The sequence below is a fragment of the Pinus tabuliformis genome, chromosome 7, assembly GCF_031772625.1.
Source record: "Pinus tabuliformis cultivar Carrire ecotype Pingquan chromosome 7, CPIR1, whole genome shotgun sequence".
Classification (NCBI taxonomy): Eukaryota; Viridiplantae; Streptophyta; class Pinopsida; order Pinales; family Pinaceae; genus Pinus; species Pinus tabuliformis.
In genome coordinates this window covers 974,910,287-974,930,665 of record NC_142293.1, presented here as the reverse complement: position 1 = coordinate 974,930,665, position 20,379 = coordinate 974,910,287, and the positions used below count along the sequence as shown (strand labels likewise).

Below are 20,379 nucleotides of genomic sequence, written 5' to 3'. Positions count from 1 at the left end.
TTTATGAGGTTCGTTGGCATTCGCTTGGTATATCCCATCATCCGCACAATTTGCCTTTCGTTCCATTGCATTCTAACAACTTCCAAAAAACGGAGTTATTAATGGGCCTGACTCAATTAATTATGCTTAAGGTGCCATTTCAGGAGGAATAGTTGGCAGAATGCCTTAGTGTAATAGCTCGTTGGAACCGGAACGAAAAGATCTACAAGATGGGATAGTTAGAAGTGATTTTCAGTGCCCTGAGGAGGCATGGTGGCCAATTTACCTTTTTCCCACATTAAAAATAATATTTTAATTGAAATAAAAGAGGGAAAAGTGCCCCATAATTAAAATAATAATAAAATAGGAGGTTCTAGAGGGGTCCAAATTTATAAAAGAGGAGGCCATTGGGGGACATCTTGGATTTGTGTTTTCTTCTTGTGGAGAGGTTTCAGAACTCGGTTCTCTACTTCAACAGTAGCCCCAGGACGAAAATCCTCGGGTGATTTTGGTGATAGTGGACGAAAACCCACCTCCTCTCCTTGGTGGATTCAAGCAGAATTGACAGGTGCAGTGATTGATTTCAGTTCAGTTTTGGGAGGGCCGGTTTCAGCATTGGAGTAGATCATTTTTGAACACCAGATTAACTATCTCAGTTATTTCAGGTATACCATCATGTACGCTCTTTCAGTGATTTATTATAATGAAAGATGAGATTATTTTTGCGATTGTGTTATTGAATTGCATGCACTCTACTTGTTATATTTTACATGGCAATCTTTTGGTTAAATTTCTGCAAAATCAGTCAAATATCCCGTTTGAGATATTACATTTTAGTAGCATAAATGAAATCTTTTGTTCTTCCTCAATTTGATGCACATTGAAATGTTGATTTGGGATAGCATCGGATGTGCTCTAGCCACGAAATTTGGTGGAGAGGTTGGGGCATATGAGATCTCCAATACATAGAAAGGGTTTGGGCAGATTCTAAACAGATCAGGAGATATTAAAATAATTAATATTTTTAATGGAGTCCCTAAGTCTAAACTTAGGGAATATAAAATATTAATATGTATTAATATGAATTTGTGTTAGAATGGTCCAAAAGACATTTATCAAACCAGAGCTAATCTTAGCCGTTGTTTAGGGACTTAATCTCGGTCGTTGAGATGTCAACAAGAAAAAGTATAAGAGGAGGCTTGAGGGTCACTTGGAGAGCACACCAGATGATTAGTCATTCTATTCTCTAGAGCAGGGCTTGCTAAGTGTCAGGCTAGGAGTAACTCCAGTTTGGCAGAAAACTGATACGATTTATTTCATTAGGTAGCTATTGTTATATACAAAGAATGTGACTGCTCAGTTCATCTTTTGATGACTGTTCACATTCCAAATTCACCTTATCTCAAAGGATTAGGTGTCAACATTCCCCCCCTTAATCTGAAGGGATGTTGGTGAGTCCAAGCATCGTTCTGAATCTTTCAAGCTTTTCTCTTCTAAGCGCTTTGGTGAAGATGTCTGCAATTTGCTCATTTGTGGAATAATGACGGAGATGGATTGTTTTGGCCTCGACATGATGTCGGATCAGATGATATTTAGTATTGATGTGCTTTGTACGATCATGGAACTTTGGGTTCTTGACCAACTTTATTGTAGAGGTGTTGTCAATCATGAGTGGAGTTGATTGTACTTGTTTTACCTGCAAATCTTCAAGAATTTTTCTGAGCCACACAATTTCTTTCGTTGCTTCAGCTGCTGCCACGTATTCTGCTTCTGTTGTGGAATCTGCTGGAACTGATTGTTTGCGTGATCTCCAAGAGACAGCTCCTGATCCAAGACTCATAGCATATCCTGAAGTAGATACCCCAGTTTCTTTGTCTCCATCGAAGTCTGAATCAGAGTATCCAATCAAGCTGAAGTCGTCCACCTGTGTATACTTGATTCCAAGGTCTTGAGTTCCCTTCAAGTACCTTAGAACTCTTTTTGTAGCAGACCAATGTCCCTCACAAGGCTTTTGCATAAACCTGGAGAGGACTCCAACAACAAATGAAATGTCTGGTCTGGTAGTAGTGAGGTAGATGAGACTCCTACAAGCTGTCTATACTTTGTTGCATCCTCAAATTCCTTTCCTTCAATAGATGTGAGCTTTAAGTTTTGTTCCATTGGAGTAAAAAGAGGATTGCACTATGTCATGCCAAATTTGTTTAACAAATCTCCAATGTATTTCTTTTGAGAAAGAAATATGGATTTTGGATGTTGGGTTACTTCAATGCCAAGATAGTAATGAACATAGCCCAAATCAGTCATTTCAAAACACTGTTGATCGGCGATATATCGGCGATATTCGGAAATATCGCGATATTTTCGGCAAAACGATATATCGTCGAGAAAATATCGCGATATTTTTTGTTTTGAAAATATCGGCAAATATTGGCAAATATCGGAAAATATCGGCAAAATATCGCGATATTTTGAAAATATTGGCAAAATATCGGCTATATTTAAAAAATTGAAAAAATTATTTTTTATGCTTGCCGATATTTGCCGATATTTTGCCGATATTTTTGCCGATATTGCCGATAAGATATTTTCTGGACCCTCGCCGATATTTTCCCGATACCGATATTATCAACACTGTTTCAAAACTTTTCCCCAATTCTTTCTTTATGGATGCAATGTAGCTTTCATTGTTCCCTGTCATTAAAAGATCATCTACATATACCACAAGATATACAACTGTTTTGCCAACTTTCTTGACAAATAAAGTTGCATCATCAAGATCAAAATGATTGAAGTTGAGTTTCAGAAGATGGTCAGTTAGTTTTTCATACTAGGCTCGCGGTGCTTGTTTGAGGCCATACAAGGACTTCACAAGTTTGCATACTTTTTGTTCATGTCCTTTCACAGCGAATCCTTCAGGCTGGGACATAAAAACGTTCTCTTTTAGATCTCCATTCAAGAAGGCAGTTTTTACATCCATTTGATGGACTTTCCAACCGTTTTGAGCTGCTAGTGCAAAGAGTGTCCGGATGGTGGCCCATTTTGCTGTGGGGGCAAAAGTTTCCTCATAATCGACCCCTTCCTTCTGTGCAAAACCTTTTGCCACAACCCTAGCTTTGTGCTTGTTAAGTGAGCCATCAGCTTTGTACTTGTTCTTGTAGACCCACTTGCAGCGAATTGGTTTGGTTCCAAATGGAGGATCAACCAGCTTCCAAGTGCCATTCTTTATGAGGGCATCATACTCCTTTTGCATCGCTTTTTTCCATTCATCATGAGAAGCAGCTTCTTTGAAAGGAAGTTGGTTCAAAATCTGTAGACAAGTTCAATTCACAATCATAAGTAACATCCATATCAACAGGTGAATTAGAGTCATCTACATCACCTCCATTTTGTTGGTTTGAATTTCAGGTTCCTGTTTTTCCAATTTCATCAGGATGAACACTTTCAAGTGTCTTTGTCAGCCACTTTGGGGGACCTTTCTGAGATGGTCCAGGCTGCTCTGTTGATTGAGTTGGGACTGAATCAAGATTGAGTCTCTCATTTTTATCAATTACATCACTTAAAACATCATCCGTTGTTGGAGTTTCATTCGGGGGAGAGTGTTCTTCAGAAGAAGATTCCACATGTTGATCTAGTATAGGAATCTCCCCTTCAAGATGTGGAATCTGATTATTAAATTCTTGAAATGATTTCGTTTTTGTGAATCTATCCAAGCGATCAAGTTGCCGCTCAACAACAATGTCAGATTTGGATGATTCAAGAAAAATTACATCTCTAGATACAACAAACTTTTTATTTACTTCGGTATGCTTTGGAGGTGTTTGAATACCCCAGGAAGATACACTTACGACTTCTAGCACCAAGTTTGTTTCTATGTACCTTTGGTATCAAAGCATAACAGGTGGAACCAAAGATCCTAAGATGTTTTACCGAAGGAACATGTCCATACCACAATTCATAAGGAGTCTTGTTTCTTATAGCATTAGATGGACATCTATTCTTTATATACGCAGCACATAGAACAGCATCAGCCCAAACATTATCTTTACATTTTTGAAGAAAAGCATGGATCGTACTATATTCAAGATTGTTCTATTCATTCTTTCAGCTACACCATTCTGTTGGGGATTATAAGGCATAGTTGTTTGATGTTTGATCCCATGTTGGCGAAGATAGTTTTCAAATTCATTTGATGTATATTCTTTTCCATTATCAATGCGAATAGACCCAATATGAGATTGTGCATCATTTTCAATCCATTTATGAAAATTCTTGAATGTTTGAAAGGCATCAGATTTGTTCTTCAATAAATAAACCCAACACATTCTGGTATAATCATCAATAAATGTCATGATATATTTATTTCCATTTGCAGAAGGAACAGGCATTGGACCACATAAATCTGAATGAATGAGTTCAAGCTTCCTATGTGCTCTTGAATGTGAATCATGAAAAGACTGTTTGCTATGCTTTCCTAGAATGCAAGCATCACATTGCTCATGTTTCCTAGGAATTGTAGGCAAACCAACAACACCATTTTTCTTCAATAAGCGGAGACTGTCATAGTTTAAATGTCCAAATCTAGCATGCCATAATAAACTTGATGGAAGTGTACCTTCTTCACGATGAGAAATATATGAGAAATGTTGTGCATGAGCAAAGGTTCCTTGTAGTTTGAGAAGCCTTTCTTCTTCTATTCCCCTCATGACAAGTGAGTGGTCAGATGCTTTTCTTACCTCAAACTTGCCATCAAACATATGAATAGAGTGACCTTGCTGGCGGATGTGAACCAAGGACAACAAGTTTCTTTTGAGTTGTGGGAGATATAGAACATGATCCAGAAGAAAGTCTGGAAGACCAGGCAGTTTAAGCCTGATTGTGCCAAGGCCTGATGGCTTGATTTTTCACTGATCTGCAAAGTATACTGCTCCATCAACATTGTCAGTGAAATCTTCAATTTTTTTTTTCTATGAGTCATATGATAGGTTGCTCCTGAATCAAGCAACCAATCATTTTTCGAAGAAGCAAGTGAAGCATTAAACAAATCTTCATTTACTCCAATGTTACATTGTGCCTCAATATAGTGAGCGGATTCAGGTGCTTTACCTTTGTCTGTATCATCAGTTTTACCTTTTTGTTGGTTTCTTTTCTGCTCAATTTTGTCCCATGGTAGCTTTCATGTAGAAGCATCATGTGATCCATTTCTTTTGCAGCGAATGCAGTGTAAGTTTGCCTTTTCTCCTTGAGAATGTCTGCCCCCCCTGCCTCTGAAGTATCTTCCTCTTCCTCTCTGTCCACCTCTTCCTCTTGTAGAATCTTGAGCAGGATGCTTTTCTTTATGAGCAAGGCACACAGTCTCTTCAGAAGATTCAGGGGCTGTCTTCTTTCCAAAGGCTTTCTCTCTTTCAGCAAACTTTTTCACAAGAGAGTCAAAGGTTATATCTTCAAGATTTCCATTTGCTTGTAAAGACTCAAGATAATTGGAGTAGGTAGGATAGAGTGCCTTGAGAAAAGCAATAAGAGGGATATCCAGCTCAACCTTAGTGGATTTGATATCATGCATTATAGATTTTACTTCAGATGCAAGAGCAAGAGGATCATTATTTTTCAGTTCAAGAGTGAAGAGTTTAATCATGAGCTGAACAACTTCAAGTGTAGAATGTGAGTCATAGAGTTCTTTCAGCTTTTGTAAAGCTTTAAAGGCAGTTGAATATGAAGAAATATGGCGACTCACCTCTTCATTTACAGATGCTGCGATTAATGCATAGGCTTTGCTGTTCTTGTTTTCCCAAATGACGAGCTCTTTGTCTGATGTAGGATGCACTGGGTCATTGTCTGCTTCTCCGACACACACTCCTTTCCACAAGTCATTGAAGATGAGGGTGTGTTTTATCATCCGGGACCATTCAGGATAGTTCTCCTTGCCAGTGAGAACTATTCCTACCATGGATATGATTGAATGCATTCTGTAAAAAAAACTTTTGCTGATAGAAAAAAATACTTCTGCCAATATACAGTAAAAATGTACTCAAAAGGGCATTCTCAAAGGGTATTATCGTCCACTAAAACTTCTAGCATAAGGTTTTCATGTACCCATTGAATTACTGTCATCGAAACTTCAATACACGGAAAGAAAATGACTTTCACAAATGTACGCAGCTACCAATAAAAACATTCAATGCATGCGCAGTATACAACCTCTTTCAAAAAAGGCTCAACGCATCATGACGTTCTGCCTTCACCAAATATTCTGCTACAAATGTTGTCACCATTCAAATGTATGACCAACGTTCAAATATTAGAACAGTCAGCGTTCAAATATTACAACATGCAACAATACAATACCCCAACGCAATAGAAATACGACCCCTTCAACACAAGAAAAAATAAATGCTCTAGAACTCAACGCTGGCTGTCATAGCATGGAGTTAAATTTTGCAGTGTGCTAGGCCAACAGCTTGAACTATGAAGCCATCGAATCCAAGGAGAACATTATATACCCGCGGGGAAGAAAAGGAGATAAATAAATTTTACACCAACAAAGCAGGCTAGCTAGTTTTTGGAGAGCCAGAAAACGTCCAAAACTGCAGAGCCTTCCAGAAGGAGAGAGCTGGTGAATGGAAAAACGATGGAGATGGCGGCCTTGTCACAGAAGCGATGAAGGGGCTTGCAGAATAACTCTGGGATTAAACACAAATATATCTTCCAAGCCAGAGCAGCTTCTATGGTCTCGGCTTGCCACAGAATCAGAACATGCGGAGGAGAAGGAAGTTAATTTGGAGATATCGAGAGGCTGATGAACACGGCCAACAATGACTCTGCAAATCAGAATGGCTCGTTTTAGGCGGAACTTGTCACAGAAGCGATGAAGGTCAGAGTGGCGGAATCCAGTGCGGTTGAGGTTCGTCACTCCTGCAGAGTATATGAAGCCATCGAATTCAAGGAGAATCAGCTACAGTAAAACAACCGAGAATAAGAAGCTGAATCATTTAGTATGAAAAACCTGAGCCGCGATTTAGATAATTTCATTGAGCAGAACAGCATAAACATATTCAGTGAGTAGCCATCATGCCATTCGGTTGGTAAGGAAGAAGGGCCTCTGCTGTGGTGGTCTCAAGCTGCGTTCGCTCGCATCCCTGAACTATTCAGACAAGGAAGCATTATGACAGATGTGTTATGGACAGAGGCAACGCTGGTGCGCCAGAGAGTGTTATGACAGATGCGTTATGGACAGAGGCAGTGCTGGTGCGCCAGAGAGCGTTATGACAGATGTGTTTTGGACAGAGGTAGCGCTGGTGCGCCAGAGAGCGTTATGACAGATGAGTTATGGGCAGAGGACAGAGGAGTTACAGGAGCATAAGAGCTAAAACAAGGAGCTGGCTCTGATACCATGTCAGGCCAGGAGTAACTCCAGTTTGGCAGAAAACTGATACGATTTATTTCATTAGGTAGCTATTGTTATATACAAAGAATGTGACTGCTCAGTTCATCTTCTGATGACTGTTCACATTCCAAATTCACCCAATCTCAGAGGATTAGGTGTCAACACTAAGAGAGATAGAATCAATGATTGGGAGAGCAGCTGAGGGGCATTGAGTACTCAGAAACAGAGAAGGCAGAGATTGTAACGGGAGAGCAGCGCAACAGCTAGGGAGAGTGACGCAGAGCCAACAAGGGCTCACGCAGGGCCACGCAGAGGCAGCCAAGTGCTGTGCAGAGCACCAGAGAGGCCAGCGTGTTTGACGCAAAGGCCTAGAAAGCTGATGCAGGGTCTCCTGGGGTTGACGTAGGCCAAGAAAGGCTGACGCAGGGTCTCCTGGGGCTGACGTAGGCCAAGAAAGGCTGACGCAGGGCCAACACAGTCCAGACTGGGTAGACGCAGTCCAGATTGGGAAGACACTGGCGCTGCAGGAGCAGTTTTGTGTTGAAGAGCTGCCGAAAGGATTATCCAAGGTTTTAGCCAAGAGATTTCTCTCAAATTGTGAGGTATAGCTGCTAAGGAAATTCTATGTTGGGTAGGCCAGTTTCGGCACCCACATTGTACTCTTATATTGCTTAATAAGAAAACTCCCAGATAGCTGCACCGGTTTTCCCGCATTGGGATTTTCCGGAGACATTGGTCCAAAAATAATGGTGTCATGTGGTGTGCTTGTTCTTGTTTCTTTTAGTTGCTGATATGTAATATGTTGAGCATGCACTGGTGTTTATTTTCAGTATTTACTTTGTAAATAACTTGTTAAAGAAAAATAACAAGTAAGTAGGAATAAATCAGGAAAAGTGCATGAAGGGTTTCTAAACTAAGTAAATTTAGAAACTTCAATATGAAATACACTTCCAGTCGCTGAAACTAGTGATTTAGCTTTATAGCGTTGATCTCGTTGTGTTACAACTTGATTTTGACCTTTGTTTCCATTTTAAATGGGGGTTGTGATTGATTCACGACACTTGAATTGGGTTGATCTTTTATGGGTTCTTTCTTCGGCTGGGTCTCTTTTTCTCCTTGATCTCCTTATTCTCCTTCTGATTTTTCCTCTGGATTTGTAGATTTACTGTTAATAGTGCATGCATGTGGATTTAAAATTATGCAGAAAACAGGAAACAACGAAATAAAATCTCACATACACATTTGACACACGATATGATCTAGGAAACCCTTTTGAGAGAAAAACCCAACTGCAAGGTGAGGTCGCTCTGCTCTCTTTCTTTGAATGGAAATATGGTTTTGAGTACAAAGAAGTATGGCCTATGGCCCGTGGGCTGCTACAGTGCACCAATCCTCTGTGTGTTGTACCTCATTTTTCTCTTGGCTATTTTGCTTAGCAATGGAACAAATGCACTTGAAAGAATGAAACCCCATTTCCTCCTAGTGGCTCGGTTGTAGCTCTACCCAATAGCCTACTAGTGATTAGGTTTGACTACCGCAACTCTTGATCAGAGTTATAATATAGACACTTCTGGAACCTTCTATATCATAATCACATGGCTAGCTCATTTTCATGAATAATGGGGGTTGGCGTGACAACCTCTCAAATTATGGTGGTGAAAACTGGAAGGTCAACTTATGAGTGGCATAACTTTCACATACAAACTCCGATTGACGTGATTCTTGCGTCGTTGGAAAGGTCTCTGTGTGTAGAATAGAAAAAAAAAAGATACTACACTAAAGCAACAAAGTTTTACCCCCAAAAAATTTCGTTTGATGCCTCAAAGTTCTCTTGGAAGGTTTCAAATCCCAATTTGCCAAACTGAGTCCCACTGACAAAAATGGTCCTGAGAGTTGATTCCTCCACTTTGAAAGCATTGAGATGGATGGAAAAAATATAATGATCCAAACTGGATCAATCCCTAACTATATTGTCACATCCGCTTTCCTGCACAACCTAAGGTAATGCACCACTTTATTTGCCTCTACTATCCTTTAAGCTATAGCTCCAGGAGTAGTAACTGTCCTCAAGTGTCTTCCAAGGACTGGTGAAACTTGACATTGAGCAATCTTTCCCAATCAATTCCATCTCCAAATTTTATCCTTGCCCATGATAAGCAAGAAGAATTAGCCACATAATTCCACCAAGGAATTCACAATAGGTAACAAGCTTTTACGGTTGTCTAAACCCAAACATCCACTAGTATCTGGAATGAACCATCAAACTGTAAATCAAGGGTGAAGGTCAAGTGATGTGAAGAATAATGATAGAATCATCCATAAACAAGGATTAAGTATGCATGGGGTCTCTTTGCTAAACGTCACTTAAGGTACTCACCCTCACTGCTTGGGTGCTATGTGCACTATTCATCCATGCAGTTTTGTGTGAAGATTCGGTGATCCTGAATCCTATTGCAGTAACTGATAATATTTCTTCTATTTGTTAAATTACTTGAACAAGTTATTTGCAGTTTTTACGGCAAATATCAAAATACATACACTGCAGCCTTCACAAATAAATTTTGCAGAAATTAAATACAAGGAAAATACTAGCACACATATAACCACAGTGACAGTGATTTTTGGACAATTTTCCCCAAAAAAACACAATGTTGGAAAACCTGTGCAATAGATGAGGGTTTCTTTTATTAATCTTCAACAATAATTTTTGTACAAGACAAAATAGAGGAAGAGTCACTCAGAAAAAATTACTGGTGAATTTCTCACACTCCACAGCGTTTCTCTGACCCCGAAGAGGACCTCCTGCCCCTTTCGCTGGCCTTTTTGCGTCACCCTCTGCGTAGTGACTATGTAGGTTCTATGTCAACCCTTCTGCGTTGTTGATCTGCGTCTCTCCTCTGTGGTGCCCCCTCCAGATTTGTCCTACACTCTCAGAGTATGTTGATGTCGTCTCTTTCCCACCTGCAACCCGCTCTCTGACTCGATTTTCTCTTGCCGAACTCCAGCCACTGAGAAAATCGATCTGCTTGAGCAACTGAGTATCTGCTCTTGTGTATTCTCCATCTACCCATCGACTTCTTCTTATGATCTTCTTTTGGATCACCAACGACCAAGATTAAAACATAATCGATGGCTAAGATTAACTAGAAATCAATCCATGTCTTCTTCTAGAAGTTTCTCACCATGACTTAATTAATCCCTTTAATTAACTAGATTTCCTAAGTTTAGACTTCGGAACCATTAAAAAAAGTTAATTATTTTAATTAAGTCATCTCTAGGTGGAATTTCGAGAAACGATTTCTGGGTTTTAAAGAATACATGTATTCTAGCCTCTCCACAAAATTTCGTGGCTAGAACACATTTGATGCTACAAAAATCAACACTCCCTCTTAGTGAGGAATGTGTTGTAGTGCTGCAACCCACTGAACCATCACTCTATCTCTGCATCATCTCTTGTCACGTTGTTGATGTTTGACTACTGCTGCCCACCAACAACTGCATAACTCTGATATGTGTTGCATCTGTGCTACTGCTAACCCTGTCGAACTGTTGTTAACTATTGCATTTGCACTGCAACTCCCTCTCAATTGCTGCTACTAAGAATCTATTGAAACAAATTCTCCACCACACCCATCTATTCTTTGAACTGGATGAACTTAGCTCTTCCTAGAGCTTTTGTGAGTATGTCTGCTACCTGATTGCTTGTGGGGACATACTGCAGTTGAACTGCTCCATGTTTAACACAATCCCTGATGAAATGATATCTGATATCAATGTGCTTCGACCTATCATGAAATAGTCGATTCTCAGAGAGTTTTATCCAACTCTAATTGTTGCAAGATACATTGGTCGCTCCCATTTTCTTCTTGAACAAACTCACCTGCAATTTTCGAAGCCATATGGTTTTGCATGTAATTGTGCTAGCCACCATATATTCAGCTTTTGTTGAGCTTAGTGCTACTGAGTTCTGCTTCCCACTACACCAAGAGATCATTCCTGATCCAACGCTGAAGCAGTACCCGGAGGTACTTTTCCTGTCCACTGAGCTACCTGCCCAATCTGCATTTGTGAATCCGCTCAACCTAACGTTATCTCCTCGGGTATACTTCAACCCGAGCCCGACTATTCCCTGCACATATCTGAGAATGTGCATAGCTGCTGCCCAATGTACCCTTTTCGGTTCTACCATGAACTGACTAAGGGTATTGACAGCAAAGCAAATCTCTTGCCTGGTGTTGACCAGATACATGAGTGACCCAATTAGCTGTCTGTATAAGGTGGGGTCGACTTCTCTATCCCCTGATGCATATATCTTTTTCCAGTTGGTAATCATGGGTGTTGCCATGGGTTTGCAATCTTGCATTCTGAATCTCTTCAGAATTTCTGTAGCATATCTCCCTTGCCTAAGGAAGATTTTCCCATTCTTTTCCCATACTTCCAACCCCAAAAAGTAGTGCATCAACCCAATATCCTTTATGTTGAATTCTGCTGCAAGGTTCCTTTTGCAGTCCTCTATGAGCCTCAATGATCCTGTCAAAAACAGATCATCTACATATAAAACCAAAATGAGAGGCTCCTTCTCCATCCATCAAATAGTAGAGATTGGGATTTGCATCACTCTTGATGAATCCCAACTGCTGCAAGTAACTGTGAATGTGATCGTACCATGCCTTGGGTGCTTGCTTGAGCCCATATAGGGCTTTCTTCAATTTGCATACATGAGTGTGGTTCTCATGAGTTTCGAAGCCTTCAGGCTGCTCTATGTACACATCTTCTTCTATCACCCCGTTGAAGAATGTTTTCTTGACGTCCATTTGGTGAATTTCCCATCGCATCTGCGCTATTAGGGATATGATGGATCTGACAGAGGTATATCTAGCAACTAGGGTGAAGGTCTCCTCATAGTCTATTCCTTCTTTTTGTGCATACTTCTTTGCCACGAATCTAGCCTTATACTTCTCTACACTGCCATCTGCAACGTACTTGATCTTGTAGATCCATTTGGAACCTACTCATGATCTATCCTCTGGTCTAGGCACCACCTCCCAAACATCATTTGTTATGGTAAAACAGTATTCTTCTAACATCGCATCCTCCCACACTTGATGTTATGCAACTCCTTGAAAACTGGAGGGTTCCGCAACCTGAGCCACCAAGGCCTGGTATCTATCAAGTTGCCTACGTTGCCTATTTTCAGTTCTAGGAGCTCTGACAAAGTCTTCTGCGTACTTCAAGGTTTGACGCACTTCCCTACTGGTCCTACCACTGGTGGTGGGAGGTTCAATCTGTTCCTCTACCTGTACCTGTAACTCTGTCTGCTGAGAACTTTCTAGATCTCCTGCCCCTGAGGAGATGCTGGTACTAGTCATTATACTCAAACCCTGTGACTGTCCCCCTGCTTGTTCTACTTGCGGTCCCTACGTTGCTAGACTAAGGGAACATCTAATGACTGATCTCCTGCAGGCATCTCTCGAGATTTTCTAAAAGCTCCATCTTTCATGAACTTTACATCTCGCCTCACTACAATCTTTCTGCTACTAGGAACATAGATTCTGTATGCCTTTGAGGTCTCGCTATATCCCACGAGTTACCCCTTTTTTGCATTCTAATCCAACTCACTATGCTTCTCATCTGGAATGTGACAATAGGCCACACTCTCGAATATAGTCAAATGACTTACCTCACGTTTCTTCCTAGTGAAGACTCCCTCTAACATTTTCTTCCCCAAAGCTCTATGAGATGTCCTATTTTGAATGTACACTGCTGTGTTGCATGCTTTTGCGCATAGGAATCTAGGCAAATCTTGATCATATAACATGGCCTTTTCTGCCCCAATTATAGTTATGTTCTTCCACTCTGCTACTCCATTCTGCTGCGGATTGTAGGGAGTTGTCCACTCTCTTTTGATTCCTTCCTTTGCACAAAAATCTCTGAAGTCTTTATTCGTGTATTCTCCACCATTGTCTAAACGTAGTACCTTGATCTTTTTTCTTGTTATGTTTTCTATGAGAGCCTTGAACTCTCGAAACCGATCAAAGACCTCATCTTTCGTCTTTAAGAAGTATATCGGGTTTTTCTGGAATGGTCATCAATGAAGGTGACGAAATACTCGCCACCGCTAAGAGCTCTGGTGGACATAGGGCCACAAATATCTGAGTATATCAATCCCAACACGCGATTGGCTCTTCTATCACTTTTGGGAATCATTGCTTTTGTGTACTTTCCAAGTACACATCCTTGACATAGATCATCGTGCTCGGTGTTGAGAGTTGAAACCCCTGTTACAATCGCTTTGAGCATTCTGAGTGCTCCATTGCGCAAGTGTCCCATCCTCCTGTGCCATAGTTCATTCAACTCCTTCCTACTGTGGTTATCACTACCTATCAAAGCCATTGGAGAATCAATCTCTAATCTATATAGCCTGTTGCTTCGAGATCCAATTTGTCTCACCTTCTTTTAGGTAGGATGTTTGACATATACTTTCTTTCCCACAAAGTATATATCGTATCCCTTGTCTTGCAACTGAGACACTGAAATTAGGTTCATACCCAATCCTGGCACATGTAGTACATTCGTGGTGCTAGTATTGGTTCCTGCTTCTTTATGAAAATCTATGGTGCCTCTCTCTACTGGAGTACACCTAGTTCTGTTGCCCATAGTGATTTGGAAGTCCATTTGCTCCTCTTGATAGCTCGAGAAATATTCCCTTATTCCAGTCATGTGAGCTGAAGCTCTGCTATCAATATACCAGACACCAACTGAAGTCGACCTTGACAGAGACATAAAATCATCTTCCAATTTGGAATATAATTATGAGGCTTCTTGATTATTCATAATTTTCTGTGCTATTTCCTTCCCAACACTGAATTCGCTACTCTGCATGGAAATTGTTGTGCTACTCCCTCTGCCTTTGACAAATCTTGATCCAGAAACTTTTATTCTCTGTTGACTCACTTAGAGAATTATTTTTCCACAAAAAAATTGCTTACTTGGCAAATGGACTGCGTAGCATTTCTGGGGTTTCAAACTGCTGCCTAGGCAGTGATTTTCGAAATCCTTCTTCCGTTTGCAACTAAGCTCTTCCTACTTTACCAGTGCTCTAATACCATGTGAAGATTTGGTGATTCCGAATCCTATTGCAGTAACTGATAATATTTCTTCTATTTGTTAAATCACTGAAACAAATTATTTGCAGTTTTCTATGACAAATATTAAAATACATACACTACAACCTTCACAAATAAAATTATGCGGAAAGTAAATAGAAGGAAAATACTAGCACATATTTAACCACAGTGAAAGTTATTTTTGGATGATTGTCTCCAGAAAAACTCAATATGGAAAAACCGATGCAGGAGATAAGGGTTTCTTTTATTAAATCTTCAACAATAATTTATGCACAAGACAAAATAGACGAAGAGTCACAAACATAAATTCACTGGTGAATTTCTCACACTCCACAATGTTTCTCTAACCCCGAAGAGGACCTCCTGCCCTTTTCGCTGGCCTTTCTGCGTCACCCTCTATGCAGTGACTGCGTAGGTCCTGAGTCAATCCTTCTGCGTTGTTGATCTACATCTCTCCTCTGTACTGCACCTCCAGATTTGTCCTGCACTCTCAGACTATGCTGATGCCCTCTCTCTCCCACCTGCAACTCAATCTTTGACTCGATTTTCTCTTACCGAACTTCAGCCACTGAGAAAATCGATCTGCTTGAGCAACTGAGTATCTGTTCTGGTGTTTTTTCTATCTACCCATCGACTTCTTCTTATAATCTTTTGTTGGATAATTGATGACTATAATTAACTAGAAATCAATCCATGTCTTCTTCTAGAGGATTCTCACCATGACTTAATTAATACCCTTTCATTAATCAGATTTCCTAAGTTTAGACGTAGGAACCATTAAAAAAGTTAATTATTTTAATTAATTCGTTTCTAGGTGGAATTTCCAAAAATGATTTCTGGGTTTTGGAGAATACATATTTTTGTAGCCTCTCCACAAAATTTCGTGGCTAGAAGACATCTGATGCTATAGAAATCAACATTTTGGACTTCAAACAAAACACCAAAGTATGACCTAAACTTATACCATGCCTTTTATGACTTTGGGCTATATTTATAAAGTGATTTTATAGATATTTTATTATTTATTTTGCTTAGGTCTTGGTTCCATCCCTTCACCTTTTTCTCTTGTGGATTCCAAGTCCCCCATCTCTAGTGTTTGACTCTGTTTGCAATACTGGTGTATTATATTAACATAGGGGCCATTACATATTACATCTCTAGGGTTGCTGGCCTTTTAGGACATCGGCTCTCTAACCTTAATCACAGAAAGACTTTGGCCTCAAAATACATAGACATAAGTAAGCAGGCCCCAAGAAAAATATATACACATGTGCATGGGCATGCAGGCCCATCACAATCTGACTCAACAACCTAGTAATAAAATATGTATAATCATACAAGGGTCATTCTCAAAGTGTTACATGAGCAAGATTTTCCCCACCACACTACACACATTAGAAATTAAATCCACAATGACAGGAAACCTTAAAATGGGCTCACTGTACAGTAAACATTAAAATCCATAATGAAAAAAATGGTCATACACCAGACATCAAATTGTATGTAGGAAAATACTCAATTTTCTGATGTAAAATCAATGATCAGTGGACTCTTTTGAGGCTTTAGATTATGCACATAAAATAAAGGGCAGGCTAAAACCAAGAGGAAAGGTGTGGTAGAGAACGGGGAAAAAGGGAAGAGTCAGGCTTAGCCTCTACAATCAGTAATGAGGAAGATCATGCAAATGATATAAATGAGTTAAAAAATGGGCTAGTCATTGAAATTATGGTATTTTGTATCGTGGATACAGTACTTTTAGTGTAGTGTAACTGTTTGTTGTATGCAAAATATCTGGGCTCCGTTTCTTGTAGCATTCCCATTTCTCATTCCATTGTCCGTTTACCTGTTTCTGGTAACCTAGGTGAATAGTTGTGCAGGATTGGTTTCTGCCAGTAGAATGTTCCATTGAATATTCTGCTTTTGACTAACCTGTCCTCACTTCACTATCGTACTAGTTATCCCAAGAATGCTGATCATTTCTTGTGCCCAAGTCTAGGCTATCCTACGTTTTACGCTCAGAATAAATCTGGTGTGAAGATGGAGCATTTCCTCTTCCTGAGATTCCGTTCATCTCGTGTAGAATGTTTTCCATGCATGGTATCAGCATGTGATAGATTCAGACGTCCAAGAATAACGGTAGGTGTTTTTTCAGCGTTTTATATCTTTACCATGGAATGTGGGAATGACATTATATACTCTCATGGTTCCTTTGCGGCGTTTGCATTATTGTGGACATTTAAAAAAATATGAAACAATTTCTTGATGATATTGATTTCGCTTGTGTTTAGCTGAAGGATTTATCGCTGAGTCTCCTCATGAACTTTGGTGATTTGCTGTAATTTTGATTATGCAGGCCCCATCCGAATGAGTGCTCTGGCAGTGATCTGGACGGTGATATTTATTTTGTAAGCTGGGACAAGTCTCTCATTCCACCTCAACAGGTGCCGCCTATGGACTACGATGCCAAGCCACTCAAACAATTGGGTCGCGAAGTGACCATGGAGGTATGGCCAGTGTTACCCAGAAAATTTCTATGTTTGAATGTGAACACTCATCATTGCTGACTGGACTGGCTGCACTAATCTCTTATTTGCACCAAAAATATTTTTAGTTCTCCAGTTGTCTGGAAGACCAAATTGTGGACGCAATATGCAATAAAATATTTCTTTCGTTGGCGATGTCTTTAACAATTTATTTGTCAGCTTTAGCTATCTGAACATGGTCCAGGGGACAACACCCATGCTTTATGGCCAGTTTTACCCAGAAAATATCTAGGTTTAAATGTGAAGGTTGAGCATTGGTGGCTGCACTAATCCCTTGTTTGAACTAAAGAGAGTTTTGTTTCTCCAGTTTTCCTGAAGGGTCAAATTCTGGATGTTATTCCCCGGTCTATATATATATGAACAATTTTCATTTTATTTTATTTCCATTAAAAGTGGTCCATATGACAGACACACCTGCTGGCTAGAGAGAAAGAGGGACATAGATCCGTATCCACCTGACCAATACCGAATCCAATTCGTATATTTGTGGTTGGCTTATTAGAACTCTTGCCAAAATGGGCATAGCTGTTAATTGAGTACAGGCTGTAAAGGAGGTCTCTAGCAGATAATCAGAGTGCACGACTCACACACCGTAGCGAGTTCAGTTTGGTACCTGAGCAACAATATGGCTCGGAAAAGGCTTGCGTTTAGATGTCAAGAACAGGAGGTATATTAGTGTAGCAGAAGATATTTTGATGATTGAGAATTCTCAAAGTGAATCAATAATTTTCCCAGTCAAGTGGATATTATAGGCATATCAAAATAATTAACTATTATTAGTTTCCCAGTCCAAGTGGAGTGCTAGACCTGTGTAAATGCTTATCACTCGTTAATGGCAGTGTAGAAGGTCAATGCTTTCCGTGTGTTTCGTGGGATGTGCTTAAATCTAGCAATGTGTCCGTTTACTAACACTTGCGGGTTTTGGTGTAATGGCAATCGTGACTCCAACAAGTGGTATCAGAGCTAGAGGTCTCGAGTTCCAAACACATTGGGCTCGCGTTGGGGGGAGATTGTTGGCTCCCCGTTAATAACGGTGTAGAAGGTCAACGCTCCCCATGTGTTTCAGGGCATGTGTTTAATCTAGCGATGTGTCTGTTTACTAACCCCTGCAGGTTTTGGTGTAACGGCAATTGTGACTCTAACAATATGCAGAGTCATGAGTGAAGTGTTATCAACAAAATATTCAGATTATCTAATATAATTGTTTAACTATCCATTATAATTGTTTACATTCATAACATTATTTGAATTTCCACAGATTTGATTTAGGATGCGTTGGTTGATTGGGTTCGACTTGTAAAAGTACTTTGACAGTGAAAATTCAAAACATTACTAAGAATGATTCCAGACATGTAGAGATTGCAGAGAAAGTTCAAATCCTGCACATCATTAAGGTGGGATCACTTTGACATGGAGACTTCAAACTATCGCCGAAAATTAAAGTAAAAACATGGAGTTTGCAAAAAAATAGGAGTGCCGAGGAAAGGGGAATATTCAATCGCACACCTATATGTTGACAGTTGAAGTATACATTATTATCAAACGCAGTTTATACAAGTCCAGAATTTAATTTAAAAGGGTTATTTTGATATTTATCTTTAGGATCTATTACATAAAGATTTTTTATGTGGACATTTGGAATCATTAAGTATGGTTTATTATTTTAGGATGAAAATAATCTGATCAATGCTACTGAATAAATAGGGAAGGAACCAAACGCAGTTTATACAAGTCCAGAATTTAATTTAAAAGGGTTATTTTGATATTTATCTTTAGGATCTATTACATAAAGATTTTTTATGTGGACATTTGGAATCATTAAGTATGGTTTATTATTTTAGGATGAAAATAATCTGATCAATGCTACTGAATAAATAGGGAAGGAACCTAAAATCTAAAGAATCAAGTCAAAAAGTCAAACTAACCGTTGGAAAAGAACATTATAACAGATTTGAATTTTTTTAATAATTAATATTAATTAATTAATTAATTAAAAAACCATATTAGAAATGAATAGTAGTTAATAAGATTTTTCTTTATAAAAGTACATGCAAGGAGACTGAACAGCAAGATACATTAACTCATTTGGAGTCTTGGCTGCCCGTGTTTAGTTTTTAGTTTTTTTTGAATTTTGGAAATTTTCCTTTTTTAGTAGTAGGAAAATTTGTAAATTTTCGGTTTATTATCAAGAAATTTACGATTGAGTTGGAGGGACTGTTTCTATACTTGTAAACCTAAGATTTATAACCGTCCACAAACGCACTAAACAAGTTAACTAAATTTCAAATTTGAATGGAGCCCTAATATTAATTAACACACTTACCCATACGGAACATCCACCATTTACCCTAATCAATTAAACTTTAATAAAAAAAATTTGGTTAGTCTCAATGCACATTGTTTAGGGGTCTCTATTGATGTGTTTTGTGTTAAGTATGATCATGTCCAGATTGACTAGGGATCTTGAGTGATGTGTTTTGTGTTGTTTTAACTGTGATTATGAGTAATCAAAAAGCTGATTTTTGTCTTTTTGGTTTTGATGACCTCGTAGTGTGGAACCTGATCCTGTTTGCTTGGAGTTTTATCCACTTTAGAATTGTTCGTTATATGGAGTTTCATTTGGGACATGTCTTTCTTCAAGGTTATGTGAAAATGGTGTCTCTAGAAGTTGTAGGTTAAATTAGTTTTTTTTTTAGGTTTAAGTTATATAAAAGTTTTTAAAATTTGGTTATCCTTGCTCATTTATTATATTACTTTTTTGGTTATATAATTTGACATAGTGAATATGCGAAAACAAAATTTGAGGACTTTTAGACCAAGTTTAGTTAGTATTGAGTGTTGTCGATGGTCCTATGGGATGAATGCATTTTGCGTAAGGAGGATGGTGGGTCAAGATTGACTGATGTGATATTTTAGGGAAAGATTTTAGGAATGTAGTGGATTGTGAGGACTTCATTCTTTGGTACGTGTCATTGAAGTACATGATCTTGTAGGTCTAGTAAGTTCACAAGGACTACAAAATCATGTACCTCAATAACACATATCAAGAAACGAAGTCCTCCAAGGTTTAGGTTGGTTTCAACTTGTGTCACACTGTTTCCTATGGTCACTTGTTTCATGATGAAGAAGGCTCCTTTAAAATAAAGGGCATATGGTTTGCATGGAAGTTTGTTGTTAAGTATGTTGATTAGAATTATTTAGGAATTAGATGTAGTTGGTACTTGACGTTGCATCAAATAAGGAGTTGGAAAATTCAAGGTTGATGTATTGATGAAATATTTTCACATCAAGCTTGCATATTAAGCAAGAAAGCATTTTCTTCTAAAAGGACTTGTTGGATTTTGATGCT

The 20,379-nt window shown here is 39.1% G+C and overlaps 1 protein-coding gene across 2 annotated transcripts in view; it reads left to right on the top strand.

Moving 5' to 3' along the window:
- The window catches only part of LOC149250866 (putative RNA-dependent RNA polymerase 1), a 197,445-nt gene that overhangs the window by 145,874 nt on the left and 31,192 nt on the right, over nt 1-20,379 (top strand). For both annotated transcript variants that reach the window (XM_089459259.1, XM_089459258.1), the window contains one exon: nt 16,841-16,991. In XM_089459259.1, the coding sequence (XP_089315385.1) occupies nt 16,841-16,991 (151 nt within the window). The remainder of the gene's footprint in view (nt 1-16,840; nt 16,992-20,379) is intronic.